This window comes from Rattus norvegicus, chromosome 12 (assembly GCF_036323735.1).
Source record: "Rattus norvegicus strain BN/NHsdMcwi chromosome 12, GRCr8, whole genome shotgun sequence".
Lineage (NCBI taxonomy): Eukaryota > Metazoa > Chordata > Mammalia > Rodentia > Muridae > Rattus > Rattus norvegicus.
In genome coordinates, this window is record NC_086030.1 from 38,309,133 (window position 1) to 38,323,252 (window position 14,120).

Consider the following 14,120-nt stretch of genomic DNA (forward strand, 5'->3'; position numbering starts at 1 on the left):
TCATAATGCATAAGTATTGACACAACAGACTTCTACTTGAACATCTAACTTGGCCCATGCACACACTCAATAAACACTGATGATCCACAGTGTTCAACCTACTGTTGGTGCTGTGCTCACCCAAAGACAGAGAGACACAATCTGTCCCCAATACTGTCACGAGGCTTATGGAATGATGGCTTTAGCTGACATTATAAATGGAGACAGGACTTGAGACCATTGGTGAAGTCATGGTGAGCCCAAGACTGTAAACATGCTGTGTCATTTACGTTATATTGGTCAAGATAAAATGTCAGATTTGGGGTATGGCTGAGACAGGGTCACATGTAGCCTAGGTTCAGCTTTGCAGGCTGTGTGGTGGAGGATGACTTTGAAATAATGATCCTCCTGCCTACCTGGGAAGTGCTGGTGTCTGACTACTTTACTCTGCCTGGCTCTATCTCAGAGCCTCCCAGTTAAAAGTTTAGTTTGACGACAGATAACAAGCCTCTCCACATTCTGCTCATGCTGGAAGCAGAACAGGTCTGGTGAGAAGCCTGGCAGGTCCAGGCTAAAACAACCAACGTATTTGGACCAACTCGGTAACTGGAGTTTAACAACTGCTGCACTTACACTGCTGTTGGTCATTACACAGCATGCCTCGGCAACAGCTACCTGATACGGACAATGAAAAATATGATTCAGGGTTAGAGATTCTGTAAGTATAAGGCCCCAGCCAGGTTCAGGCCTCATCTCTAAAAAAAAAAAAAAAAAAAAAAGATGCAGCCTAACCACAATTTTGTTATTTTATATCACAGAATGTATGGCATTAATTCTATATAAATGAAGCAGATGTTACATGTTAGGATCTATAGGCAGGAATAAACAAACCCCTCTCAGTATAACACTAAGGGACTCAGATAAAGCAGTAAATTCCAGAGACAATGCACTACTGTCTCACACTGTCATTTCCTTACCTCTCAGTTTATTGACCTCAATCCTCAGAGCCTTCAACTTCTGCTTATAATCTTGCTTTTCCTTCACAACACAAGTCTCTGCCATCTTAGCGTCACGCAAAGCGTGCTCTAACAGCTTAAATTTACCAGAACAGTCTGAAATGTGATTGACCGCTTCAATAATATCTTTGTCCTAGAAACCAAGGGAACAGTTAAGGCACATTTTAAATTCCAACTAATCGGTACAATCGTTCCTGCTGAGACTAAACTGGGTTCTGAGGTTATTTCTCTTTTTTAAGATTTATTTATTTATTATATATAAGTACACTATAGCTGTCTTCAGACACACCAGAAGAGGGAGGGCTAAAGATGTACCTCAGTAGTAGAGTGTTTACCTAGCAAACCAAAGGCTGTGGGGCCAGCCCCCAGCACCATAAATAAGCAAATTTGTATTAAAAAAAAAAACAATAACCCAAACAACAAAAGTCTGTGACTAGACCAGTTTAAAATAATAAGCAATTAAGCCAATTACAAGAAATAATTTCTTCAATCCATGTCAGCCTTAAACAAGTTTAGGAGTTCCTTACTCTGTCTTTCCAAGTGTGTCCTGATAAGCATGTGCTTCTAGCAGAGACCATTTTCCTCAAAACAAAACTCTGACCATGGCAGCTCCGCATTCTGCATCTTTATGAATGCACTGTTCTAACAGGGAGGACTATGGTGGCGACTATTTTAACTAGAGCTAATTCTACAAATTTGGTATTTTCTCTTTAATTTTCACAAAGTTTGCCCATGATCATGTCCTAGTGTTAATGTCAGGAAGGCAATGGCACGCATCTGCAAATGTCCCAAGTGCACCGACATCATCCCCCTGCTCAGCACCTGCCAAAGGCATATGAGGCAGAGGAGCACACGCTCCCCCGTCCTCGTCCCCCCACCCCAAGGAGACCATGCTTCACACTCCACCCACTAGCGTCTGATAGCTTCCAGTTTTCCATTTGTTTTTTGGTTTGGTTTTTCTTTTTTTTCTTTCTTTTTTTTTTTTTTTTTTGGTTCTTTTTTTCGGAGCTGGGGGCCGAACCCAGGGCCTTGTGCTTCCTAGGTAAGCGCTCTACCACTGAGCTAAATCCCCAGCCCCTGGTTTGGTTTTTCAAGACAGAGTTTCTCTGTGTAGCTCTGGCTGCTCTGGACTCTGTCTGTAGACCAAGCTGGCCTTGAACTCACAGACATCTGCCTGCCTCTGCCTCCAGAGTGCTGACATTAGAGCCTTGCAGTACCACTGCCCAGCTTCCTCCTGTTTAACAGAAGACGAGCAAGCATCTAACGGTCAGTATCTTCAGGAGAACCACCGCAGAGACCAGGGGAAATCCACGGAAACGCAGTCAGAGGCACTGGGAGCACCGTGTAAGCCCCGTGTCCCTTTCGTCTTTGAGAGCAGAGGATGAAGCGAGCAACACTGGCGGCTGTGCTTCTGGGGGCTAAGGACTGGGGAGGAAGGATGCCGTGGGTGAGCTCTGCAGCAGGAGTGCTCTGGAAGTGGTGTGTGCGTTTTAGTTACCTTCAGCTTTATCATGGTAGTGAGAGCCTGCTCTCTAGCTTGCAACTGTCCTACCTGAGCAGAAAGGTCCACTAACGTGCTGCTGAGATTTTCATTTCTAGCCTGCAAGAGAACAACACAGAAAACACTCAGTGAGTCTGTTAACTCTTCCACTGGCTACCAACCACAATCGACATTCATCTCTAGTTGTGTTAATTTAACATGTTTCAGGAACAATGTGGGTGAAGTAACAATCATAAAAAGGAATGCAAACACCTATTCCTCTATTAGCTCCAGCTTCCTCTCGATACTTAGCGGTTGTTCTAACTTGTACTGATTTAGGTCATAGTTATAAGCATTTCTTTTTAAGTAAAATCATTCTGTTTTAATTAATAAACAAATAAAACATCACAAGCTTCCTTAAAGAGGAAGCAACTCATTTCCAGACAGAGTTTGTCTGGGTCGTCCTGGGTGTCCTGGAACTCACTCTGTAGACCAGACTTGCTTCTAATTCACAGAGATCGGCCTGCCTCTGCCTGCTGGGTGCTGATGTTAGAACGTGCTCCGCCACACCTGGCTGCACATTGTTTTTAACATCTAGGCTACAAATCCTTACAACTGGGTTTGGCTCAATATGCCAATATACATTTGCCCAAATCCTATAGAAAGTAAAACACAAAGGTGAGCTGTTACATAAACTGGATGTGGGGTGATAAGAGTGAGCCCCCATGCACTCCCCAGTTGCAATGAATAGACCACCGTGATGCAGTGCCTCAGAAGTGGGGGTACTGTGTATGTGGATACAGCAGACATGGGAACTCTGTACTTTCCACTCAGTTTTGCTATGACCCTAAAACTGCGCTAAAATATAAGGCTCAGCTGATAGTGGCACACACTGTAACGATTGCATTCAGGAGGCGACAGCAGGAAGATTAATAGTTTTGCGAACAGCTTACTAGGCTACATAGTCTATAAAAAAGAAGGCAGGCAGGCAGGGAGGGAGGGAGGGAGGTAGGAAGGAAGGCAGGAAGGAAGGCAGGAAGGAAGGAAGGAGGGAGTGAGTGAGGAAGGAGGAAGGAAGGAAGGAGGGAGGGAGTGAGTGAGGAAGAAGGAAGGAAGGCAGGCAGGCAGGCAGGCAGGCAGGGAGAGAAAACCCAATTTACCCATTTTACCCCAGATGTGCTCCTTGCTTTGGTATGGGTGTTTGTTGTATCGACAGACCTTAGGTCAATCTCAGTACTTCAGCACTAGCTAGAGGAGACTTAGGGAGACATGTTTCAAAATAAAAATTAAAAAAAAGTTCTTGGAATGTAAAATATTTGCCTCATGGAGGCCCTGGGTTTAATCTTCACTACAGGAAAGAGAGGGAGAGGAGGGGAGACAGAAATAGGGGAGGGATGAGAAAGGCAAAGAAAGGAAGTGGAGGGGAGGGAGTCAGAATCTAGAAAGCCATATTTGAAGCTCTCAAAACTTGAAGGTTCTTATCTCAGACTTCGAGAAAGGGGTAGGAAGGCAGGTACAAGATAGAACGAGGCCTGGCATTGAACGAGAAGGAAGGATGGGTGTAGGGAGAAAGTTTTTGAGAGGAGGAGACTGGAAGAGGCAGGAAGAAGAGTGGAGAGAACATGGAGGCTGATGTTAAGATTCCTCTCTGCACATTTACAGGTTGTTATGAATGTTCTTAAGGGATGGATGTGCACAGGACTTTGTATGTTTAGGTGGGCAATTATATCTTCTCAATTGGACCAGAGATTATTGTGTTGTGTGTTCTTTCGTGTGGTGATTTAAGTTCAAGAGAGTATGTGGTGGCTGGAGACACTAGATCACCATGGAATTGGGATGCATATTTCTGGCATGGTGGCAGCCTGCCTTGGGAACTAGGTAGGTAGAGAGATTGCTGCCGGCTCAGAGAGAAGCCATCGGCAGTGTGATATGGGATGGAGCATAGCGGGTGAGATGCTTTGCTGACTGAGATGAAGGTATCTACCAGATGTCTTGTGGCACTGTGGTGCTGGATCTAGTGCGGGGTAAAAGACAGCATTTTATTTTCTATAATTTTATAGCAACAGAACGGTGTTCTGAAATAACCCCTTGTTATTAAAATGCACAATGCTTCTAAACCAAACAGCAGAACCCTTTGTTTATGGACTGATGGAACAGTATCTCCGACACAGAGCAATGCTGTGCAGCTAGCCAGAGAGCAGGGAGAACACACACGCCACGTTTACACACACACACACACACACACACACACACACACACACACACCTGTTTTTTTTTTTGTTTTTTTTTTTTTCCTTTTTTTTCGGAGCTGGGGACTGAACCCAGGGCCTTGCGTTTGCTAGGCAAGCGCTCTACCGCTGAGCTAAATCCCCAACCCCACACATCTGTTTTTAATGAGGAGATTTGAAGTTAATTTTTCTGTAACTGAAACCCAGAATTCAGACTAATAAAGTTCTTCGAAAACTGAAACCAACCTCAAGGTCTTCTGAGAGGAGGGCAGAATGGGTGGCCTTTTGAGCCATTTCCTGAAGCTGTTGCTGAGTCTTCTGAAGCGCCGTCTGACACTCCATCTGATTGGACTCAAGCGTTTTGACCTTCTTCATGAGTGACTTGATTATGTCAGTTCTTTTATGCAGCTCACCTGAGGGAAATGCCAGTCACGGTGTCTGTACTGAGACGTAACAGGCAGCATTTTCAAAACCAGTGATTATAAAGTAAAGGTCTGTTGAGCATTTCTAAAACATTTTACTGTGAAATGTACAATACCATATGTTGTCCAGAAGTAAACACTGGCACCGACCTGGAAGCCTACCTACACATAATCTCTGTTAATTTCCACTTTCTTTTTTTTTTTTAAAGGTTTATTCATTGATTATATATAAGTACACTGTAGCTGTCTTCAGATGCACCAGAAGAGGGCATCAGATCTCTTTACAGATGGTTTTGCGCCACCACGTGATTGCTGGGAATTGAACTCATGACCTCTGGAAGAGTAGTCAGTGCTCTTAACCACTGAGCCATCTCTCCAGCCCTAATTTCCACTTTCTAAGCAACTGCCCAGATCTTAGAATAATCGCTCCCTTGCTGCCCACCCACTCCCCATGCTAAGGATGGTAGGCCAGGCACCTGTCCACCACTGAGCTCCACTCCAGGACAACATCCTTGCTTTTACTATTATTGTTCTCCTACCTATCTCTGCGTCCACCCCCAAAGTATAATCTGACCTACATGCAAACAGAATTATACTCAGGAGTTGGTCTCTTCATTTGTAAGACCCTGAAAGCCGCCAAAGTTTTAACTTGTGTTTATCACTAACGCTGCTACATGATGGCCTATTAAACTATAATAGCAACGTGTATGTATCTGCTTTGGGTGACTATCTATGTTGGGCCCACTTTGCAGCTGTTAAATGGTGCTGCTCTGGATATCCTCTGATGTGTATCTTAGGGTATTTCTGCTTTGCTAATCAAAATGTGGTCCTTAAACCTGCATCACTAGTTCCATTGGGGACATTGCTAGAAATGCAGTCCTAACACAGTCATGGTGTTGCATCTTTCCCAGCACCCTAGCACTAGGTCAGTGAAAAACAGTAAGATTAGGGGTTCAAGATCATCCTTTGCTAAAAAGAAAGTCCAAACCAGCCTAAACGACAGAATACTCTATCCCAAAAATTAAAAGTAAATAAAAGGCAGAGTGCTGAAGAAGACTCGGCAGTTAAAAGCTTAGTCTGCTCTTACTGAGGACTCAAGTTTCATTCCTAGTACCGGCACTCTGTGGCTCACAACTGCTCTAGAGGGTCAGACTGTCACCAGGCCCCTCGGGCATCAGTACTGACCCGCGTGCACACACCCACAAACACACATAACAATAAAGGCGGGAGAGGTTGCTCTGTGGTTAAGAGCATTTGTTGCTTTCGCAGACCTAGACTTGGTCCCAAATATTCACTTGGCAGCTCCCAGTTCCCTGTATGTCCAGTTCCAGGTGATCCAACACCCTCTCCTGGCCTCTGAGGGCACCAGACACATATATGGCACACATACATGCATCCACACGTAGCACTCACACACATAAATAAAAATAACAAATGCCAGTCTACAAAGTGAGTTCCAGGACAACCAGGACTACATAGAGAAATCTTGCCCCCCTCCCCCCCAAAAAAGAGGCTAGGAAGATGGGGTTAACCGCATTGACGGTTCTTCCTGAGACCTAAGTACAAGTCCCATTAGCCACATGGTGGTTTCCAACCTTAACTCCTGTCCCAGCAGATCTAGCGCCCTCTTCTGGCATCTGAACACTGCATGCATGTGGTGGATAGACAAACATGAAGGCAAAAACTCCCATACACATGAAATTGTTCCGTTTTGTTTTTAAATAAAAAGGCAGTGGTGATGCACACCTTTAATCCCAACACTCGTAATGCAAAGGCAGGCAGATCTCTGTAAGTTCCAGGACAGTCTGATCTACAGAGTTCTAAGACAGCCAGGACTAAACAGTGAAACCCTGTTGGGAAAAACCAAACCAACCAAACAACCAAATAAAATAACCAAGTAACAAGACCAAAACAAAGACTGCAGACTCTTAATTCTAAATCCATCACATCAGAAGCTACCTAAGTAAACTGATAGCTGGAGTCGTGCTGGCAGGTCTAGGGAGGGAACCTAGAACGTCAAGGATGTTACGATGCTTTCCCAGTGAGCTCTATCCTCTAGCACAAGCACACAATCTGTTTTTAGTAAATTCCTTAGACAACTGAAGTGAAAATTCCTGGAGGTGCGATGGTTAGACCTGGTTAGAACATCTTCCAGCCTCTAAACCCTTTCTTACAGGATATGCATGTCTTCAACTTTACTAGGTAGTATAAAATGATTTCCCACAGTAATTGTGGCAGTTTACTCCAGCAGCGTGACTCTTCCTGGGGCTCTCCTTCCACACATGTGCTAACAAGGCCTGAGCCTCCATGACTCCCAAGGTCAGATACCAACCGGCAGAATGGCATAGTCGGCTCCCTCTATCAACACCTGGTGTCTTTTGCCAGTCTAGCAAACGTAATGATCTATCATTATGGCCAGCACTTCCCTACATTTGACTACTCTGCCTCTCTTGTGTCTGTACATTCCAGATGACTGTTTATAATGTCCTCCCCTCTTCAACAGGACAGAACTCCATGACGTCAGGAGCCATATTCTTTACCTCTCCTTATGCACTTTCTTTTTTTTTTTTTTTTAAGATTTATTCATTTATTATATGTAAGTACACTGTAGCTGTCTTCAGATACACCAGAAGAGGGCATCGGATCTCTTTACAGATGGTTGTGAGCCACCATGTGGTTACTGGGAATTGAACTCAGGACCTCTGGAAGAGTAGTTGGGTGCTCTTAACCACTGAGCCATCTCTCCAGCCCCTCATGCACTTTCTTATGCGCCCTCTTAATGTGTTAGCACACAGGTGTATGCCCAGGAGCTACGTGTTTCTGACCTTCTAACTTGCTGCAGCGCTCCTCCAAAGTCAACACTTTCTGCCGATCCTCTTCCCATGAGAGAAGTTGTCTCTGATGCACTGCAACCATGTCATTGAGCTCTTTATCTCGATCTTTCAATTCTCCAATGAGCAGCTGAAGCTCCTTCCGCTGCTTCTCGATAGTGGAACTCTCAACTTCTGATCCGATGTTCTAAACATGGAGGGTGGCTTTGAATCAAGATGAACCCACACGTCAGCCACAATATACTTTCCAAATAATTACACACTTTTGTGGCCACCTCTGGATTGTAAAATTGAGTTTTGTCCTCTTCTAAGAACAATATATCAAGTTACGCATGTTTAAAGCAAGTTCAAGCCTATCACACAGTCTGCCTCTGTCATCATACAACACACAGTTTCTTAAAGAGTAAGACCTTCTCCAAAGACCCTCGCAAACTCACCTTCTGCCTTCCAAGGCCTTTGCTGTCAGCCTTCCTGTTCTGCTCGGCAATGCTCTGTCTGTGTGTGTACTCCAGCACATGCACACATGTGCTCGCACACAGACATGCAAACACGTGCTCCTGCGCACACACCTCCTGATGCCTTTGTGCGTGTGTGCGTGCGTGGTGGTGGAGCTCAAACCCGGAGCATTAATGAGCATGTGATCTAACTACTGAGTTATATTCCCAATCCTTGGCCTAGAAATTTTGGAGAAATCAAGGGAAGGTGAACATGAAATAATTGCTTTTAACAACACTATAGTCAATTCTTATCAAAGAATGGGAATTTTAATCTGTAAGAAGATAATTAAGCTAGATGTGGTGGTATGACTCCAGTCCTAGCAATCCAGAGCTTGAGGTAGGTGGATCTCTATGAGTTTAAGGCCAGTCTAGTCTACACATTGAGCTCCAAGCCAGCCAGAACTACATAGTTAGACCCTATGGTAGCAAGAACAATATAAAACAAACAAAATAAATTCTAAATATTAACACACACATTACTAAAATTCATTCAATCAAGGGCAATTTAGTATTTTTTAAAAAACATTTATTTTTTTTCTTTTCTTTTTTTTTAAGGTTTATTTATTTATTATATATGAGTACACTGTCGCTGTCTTCAGACATCAGAGGAGGCCATTGAATCCCATTACAGATGGCTGTGAGCCACCATGTGGTTGCTGGGAATTGAACTCAGGACCTCTGGAAGAGCAGTGCTCTTAACCTCTGCGGAATCCTTCCAGCTGGGAAATTTAATATTGTTGCTTGTCATAGTCGACATATAGAATTAAAAACAAGGGCAAAGAGGATCCAGAGGACACAGATTTGATTCTTAGTATCCATACAGCAGCTCAAAACTATCTGTACTTCTAGTTCCAGGGGATCCGATGCCCCTCTTTTGGCCTCCTCGAGCACCAGGCACACAACACACATGGTGTACAGACATACATGCAGGCAGAACACCCACACATATAAAAGATTTATGTTTAAAAAGGGCGGGATGGCTCTGTATACAGAAGTGCTCACCTTACAGCCTGGTAACATGAGGTCAATGCCCAGAACTCAGGTGAACACTGGAGGTTAAGAACTTACCAGCTCCACAAAGCTGACCTCTGGCTTCCACATGTACGCATATGCTACATCTAAATATTCACGTCATATGCACACATATAATTTAAACAATAGGCCACACACAGTGATGCTTATGAAGAAAAAATTACCTATAATCTTTCTTGGTTATTATTATCACTTTTTTGTTGTTTTTAAGACTGTTTCTCTGTATAGCCTTGGCTGTCCTAGAATATGTTCTGTTGACCAAGCTGGCCTTGAGTCAAGAGCTCTGCTTGCCTTTGCCTCCCAAGGGTTGGGATTAAAGGCGTGCGCCACCACAGCCTGGCTGTGACTAGCCATTTTAAAGTCCAGTGTATGTCAGGTCCTTTCAACCTGATTCTGGAGTTGGCCACTTAGTGGCTATAGAACCTTAATCAAGTTACTTAGCTTCCCTCATTCTTAGTTTCTTTCCCTGCAAAATGGTAACTGGAGTACTCTTAGACAAATGCTCTATCGCCGAGCAGTATCTACAGTATTTTTAAATATTAATTTTGTGTTTTACTGCATGTACAACTGTGTATCACTTGCATGGTTGGTGCCTGTGGAGGCCAGAAGTTGCTATCAGATCTGCCGACATTTGTGGGTCACCATGTGGGCACTGGGAATCAAACCTAGGTCTTTTGGAAGAGCAGCCAGTGCTCTTAACCAACTACTGAACCATCATCTCTCTAACCTCCACAGCCTTTTTAAAATACCTTTTGAGAGGTTGGTGATTTAGCTCAGTGGTAGAGCGCTTGCCTAGCAATCTCAAGGCCCTGGGTTCTGTCCTCAGCTCCAGGGGGTGGGGGTGGGGAGACACCTTTTGAGATGCAGTCTCACTAAATTGCCTTGCCCTTGGGCTCACTCTGAGGCCTTGAAATTTCCAGCTTCTAAAATAGCTGGGATTACAGACCTATTTTTTTTAAAGAAGAGGTTCTTTCTTTTAATGGCTCTACACTTTATTTAGACCTATAGTTTTGTAAGTGCCTGGCATATAGTAATCACTCAACATTAGTTATTATTATTATTAATTACAATTAGACAGGGCATTGCTTTGCAACCCTGTCGGTACTACAAGGCGGCCTTGAACTCACAGAAATGTATATGCCTTTACTTCCCAAGTACCTTCTGAGATTAAAGGTATGTGGATCCCAGGGATAGAACACAAACCAGGCCAGCTTCATGAACCCACTGAGCCATCTCACTGGCCTAATATCAGCTACCGTTTAAGTTCTAGTATAATCCATATGGTACAGGATTATGTTCTGGTTTTGTGTACAAAAGGTGGGGATAGAACTTGCCTCCCGCATGCTAGACAACTCTACCACTAAGCTAAGCCTATCCCCAACTCAAAGAAAGTTGAGATATGATGGCTCACACCTATATTCTCACAACTCAGGAGGAGGTGGGGCAGGAAGGGGGGGGGGTTTACAGTGATGCCAGCATGGTCTGGAGGGCCATAAACAGGGCGTGGAGGGCAGTACAAGTTCATAGGGCAGTCATGTATATGATTACACTTTCAAAAAGATGTCTAAATTATGACGTACAGTTATTTACTAGTACCTAAATACACACACAAAAGAACTTGGAATTCCAAGTCACAATACCTGAATTCCAGTCTATAGGAATGGCAGCAGGGGCCCTGGAGCTCAGTGGAGGTAACCAGGCAATAAACCAAGCATACGAAAGTGTTCGTGTCACCCTACACTGATACAGAAATGCAGACCTTGGGCAAATTCACTTTGAAGATGTCAAAGTGAAGTAAGAAGTTGGTCCACTCGCTAGGCTACAGTTAAATAAACGAGGGAGGGCGGTGTCCCTGCCAACGTTCAACAGCAATGTCTGGTGCTCGCGCCTCCTCCCTGGGTCCCAGCTAGGTCCCCGGTTTTGTTGGGCTGAGGAAACGGCCTCTCTGCTCCCTCTCTGCACCGTCTCTCGGGGCAGCGGCGCTCACCTGGCGCCGGTATAAGGTCGTCGAAGGGTTCATGGATGATGCCCTTTCCCTCACAGAGAGTTGGTGCCAGGAGCGGGTCACCTCAGAAACGCCATAGGTGCTTGGCCGCAGTGGCGGGGGTAAGGCCACAGCCCACGACGCTGTGCCTTCAAAGTCACGCATGCGCACCCAAACCGCCCATCCACGCAAGGGCGTCGCGCAGGAGGGACGCCCTGAGTCTCGCGAGACTTGCGGCCGGCTCGCGGCCTGAGAACGCGAACTTACATTCCCACGCTGGAAAGCTTTGGCGCCTCACAGGTTCCCGGAGCGTCACAGCGGGAAAGACGGAAAGAATTAAAAGCCGTTTCTAGTTCCCAATGATCCTGGTTTCTAATTCAACCAGCGGGTCTGCAGTTATCCTCCCTGTGGGTATTTAGTCTGAAGAAGCGGGCTGGGCTCTCAGAAATCTTGGTCTAAACCAAGATCACTCAAGATCAATCAATCACCTATCTGCTCTTAATAGCGATGAGAACCGTGGCATTCTATTATGACATTTACCATATTACTGCTGGATCCTGCGGCCTAAGGGAACTCTAGGTCTCATTATTTCTGTTTGTGCGTTCCTGTACCTGTGCTCAGTTGAGAAGGCAGCTTCCAGACCTTCGAAAGGCCTTCCACCACCTTTGAGGCAGGTCCACCACTTATGCCAGATATGGGCTGTCCAGTCATCCCCCTGCCTGGTTCCCAGCTCTAGGATTACAAATGCCCACGGATGTCCTTTTGTCTTATGGTTGTTAGGGATCAGAGGAGGGCAAGCAGAATGACCCTGGACCCTAAGAGCGAATTCCACCCAGGCCTGACCACCTGAGAATCCTAGGAACCCACAGTGGGAGGAGAGAATTCAAAGTTGTTTTATCTCTCTACACATGAACACAAACACTAAAATAAATGAATAAATCTAAAATTATCTGTGTGCTAAGGATCAAATCCCTGTCATCATGAAACAAACGCTTTACCACATACATACACGCCAAGTAAAAATGAAACAAATTAAAAGCAAAAAATAGCCAGGCATTGATTACACCTTTAATCCCAGCACTTGGGAGTCAGAGTTCTAGTTCAAAGCCAGCCTGGTCTACAGAGCAAGTTCTAAGACAGCCAGAAAAACAAAAACAAAATACCAAACCAAAATAAAACTAGACTGTGATAATTAGACAACTAGATTAAAAGTCAATCTTTAAATTATGGGGTATGTTAAATTTCAAGTGAAAAGCCACATTATCAATAAGGGCAATTTTAAACCTTCATTGTCAACCTGCTACAACATCTGCTGACGATAACGATTGAAAATGCATTTTTCAAGAACTGCTTCAGAACTGGAGAGATGGCTTCTGTGGTTAACAGTGCTTGCTCCTTCCTCCAGCAGAGGGTGCAAGTTCCATTCCCAGCATGCAAAGGCGCAGCTCATGCCCACCTTTCTCCAGCTCCAGGGGCCTCTACAGGTTCACCTACTTTTGTGGGCATCATACCCACAGGGAGCATAGGCTGGGATACTGAAGTGTTTTTCCATGAACACATAGGTGCAGTACTACACGGGAAGTCTCCCAGCACCAGAACCAACAGCACTATCAGAACGCATGCTGGGATAGCCGTGACTGGTGCACTTACTCTGCCAATGCTCCTGCTTAGCACGATTCAGTCAGTGAGGAGTTTCATTTTTAACTTCACATCTTTATTACACGTTTTTTCCTAAGACTTTAAAACAAACAGAAAGCACCCTTTCATTCAAAAAGAGGATGTTTTTGCATGATAATAATTTCATGGACTCTACATTTTTAAAGGAATCTTTAACAACTTGTGTTTGTGGCGCTACAAGCTTGGTAGGTAAGCAGGATGTTTTGCATAATGATTTCATGGACCCTATATTCTTAAAGAATCTTTAACAAGCATGGTAGGTAAGCCCTTCTACTGCCCAGCTACATATGTCCCCACATGTAAGGCAACTTAAAAGACTTTTCACAGGTAACACCTGATTTTCAAAGTTTAAGTTCACCCAATTCATTCATTAAAACAACTAGTTTCTCCATAAGTTAGTTAAATTGCTACCTTCCCAAACTACAGACTGAAAAGAGATACATGCCGTTTTTGATTGGTTAGAATTTTACCACCCCCATCTATAGCCAGGATAAGAATTCCTAGCTTTCTGAGCATCTTTCACTCCTAACAGTATGAATGAATGTCTAAAACAAATTTGCAGTCTGACTCCAGTCAACATCACCAAGCAGGTTCCTAATATTCTTGGAAAAGGCATTTTCAAATATGTAGCATCCTCTCATGAGCTGCACCGCTTCTGTAACCATTCTGTACTGTTTATCAGCTCCAACATGACCAGTAACATTGACTGGCGCCCTCATCCATGAGTTGTATACAGGACTTGTCCTTAGCTTATGATAGAGCTGAGGTGGTTTACTGGGTCAACAGTGCACAGAGTTCTAAGGCTTTTAACACACTTCATCAAGTAATCTCCAGAATGGACTGAGCAAACCTACTCACACCCTGTGTTGTTACATCAACAAAGTGGATTTTTGTTAATGAAGGAACTAATCCACCTAAAAGTCCGTTAGATTCTCACCAACCAAGGAGACATACTTCTAGTAAGAAAATGAAAT

General features: G+C 44.3%; 1 protein-coding gene across 15 annotated transcripts in view; it reads right to left on the reverse strand.

Moving 5' to 3' along the window:
* Positions 1 to 11,696, reverse strand: part of Ccdc62 (coiled-coil domain containing 62) — a 36,740-nt gene extending 25,044 nt beyond the window's left edge. For 3 of the 15 annotated variants that reach the window (XM_017598459.3, XM_039089783.2, XM_039089776.2), the window contains exons 1-5: positions 11,473 to 11,695; positions 7,951 to 8,143; positions 4,950 to 5,116; positions 2,494 to 2,595; positions 957 to 1,128 (exon numbers count right to left, since the gene is read on the reverse strand). In XM_017598459.3, coding sequence (XP_017453948.1) covers positions 957 to 1,128; positions 2,494 to 2,595; positions 4,950 to 5,116; positions 7,951 to 8,143; positions 11,473 to 11,634 — 796 coding nt within the window. In that variant the 5' untranslated portion in view covers positions 11,635 to 11,695. Of the gene's footprint in view, positions 1 to 956; positions 1,129 to 2,493; positions 2,596 to 4,949; positions 5,147 to 7,950; positions 8,144 to 8,393 lie in introns of those variants that run through there. The other 12 variants (XM_006249357.5, XM_039089782.2, XM_039089784.2 and 9 more) reach the window with 11 other exon arrangements.
* Between the last annotated feature and the right edge of the window lie 2,424 nt (positions 11,697 to 14,120).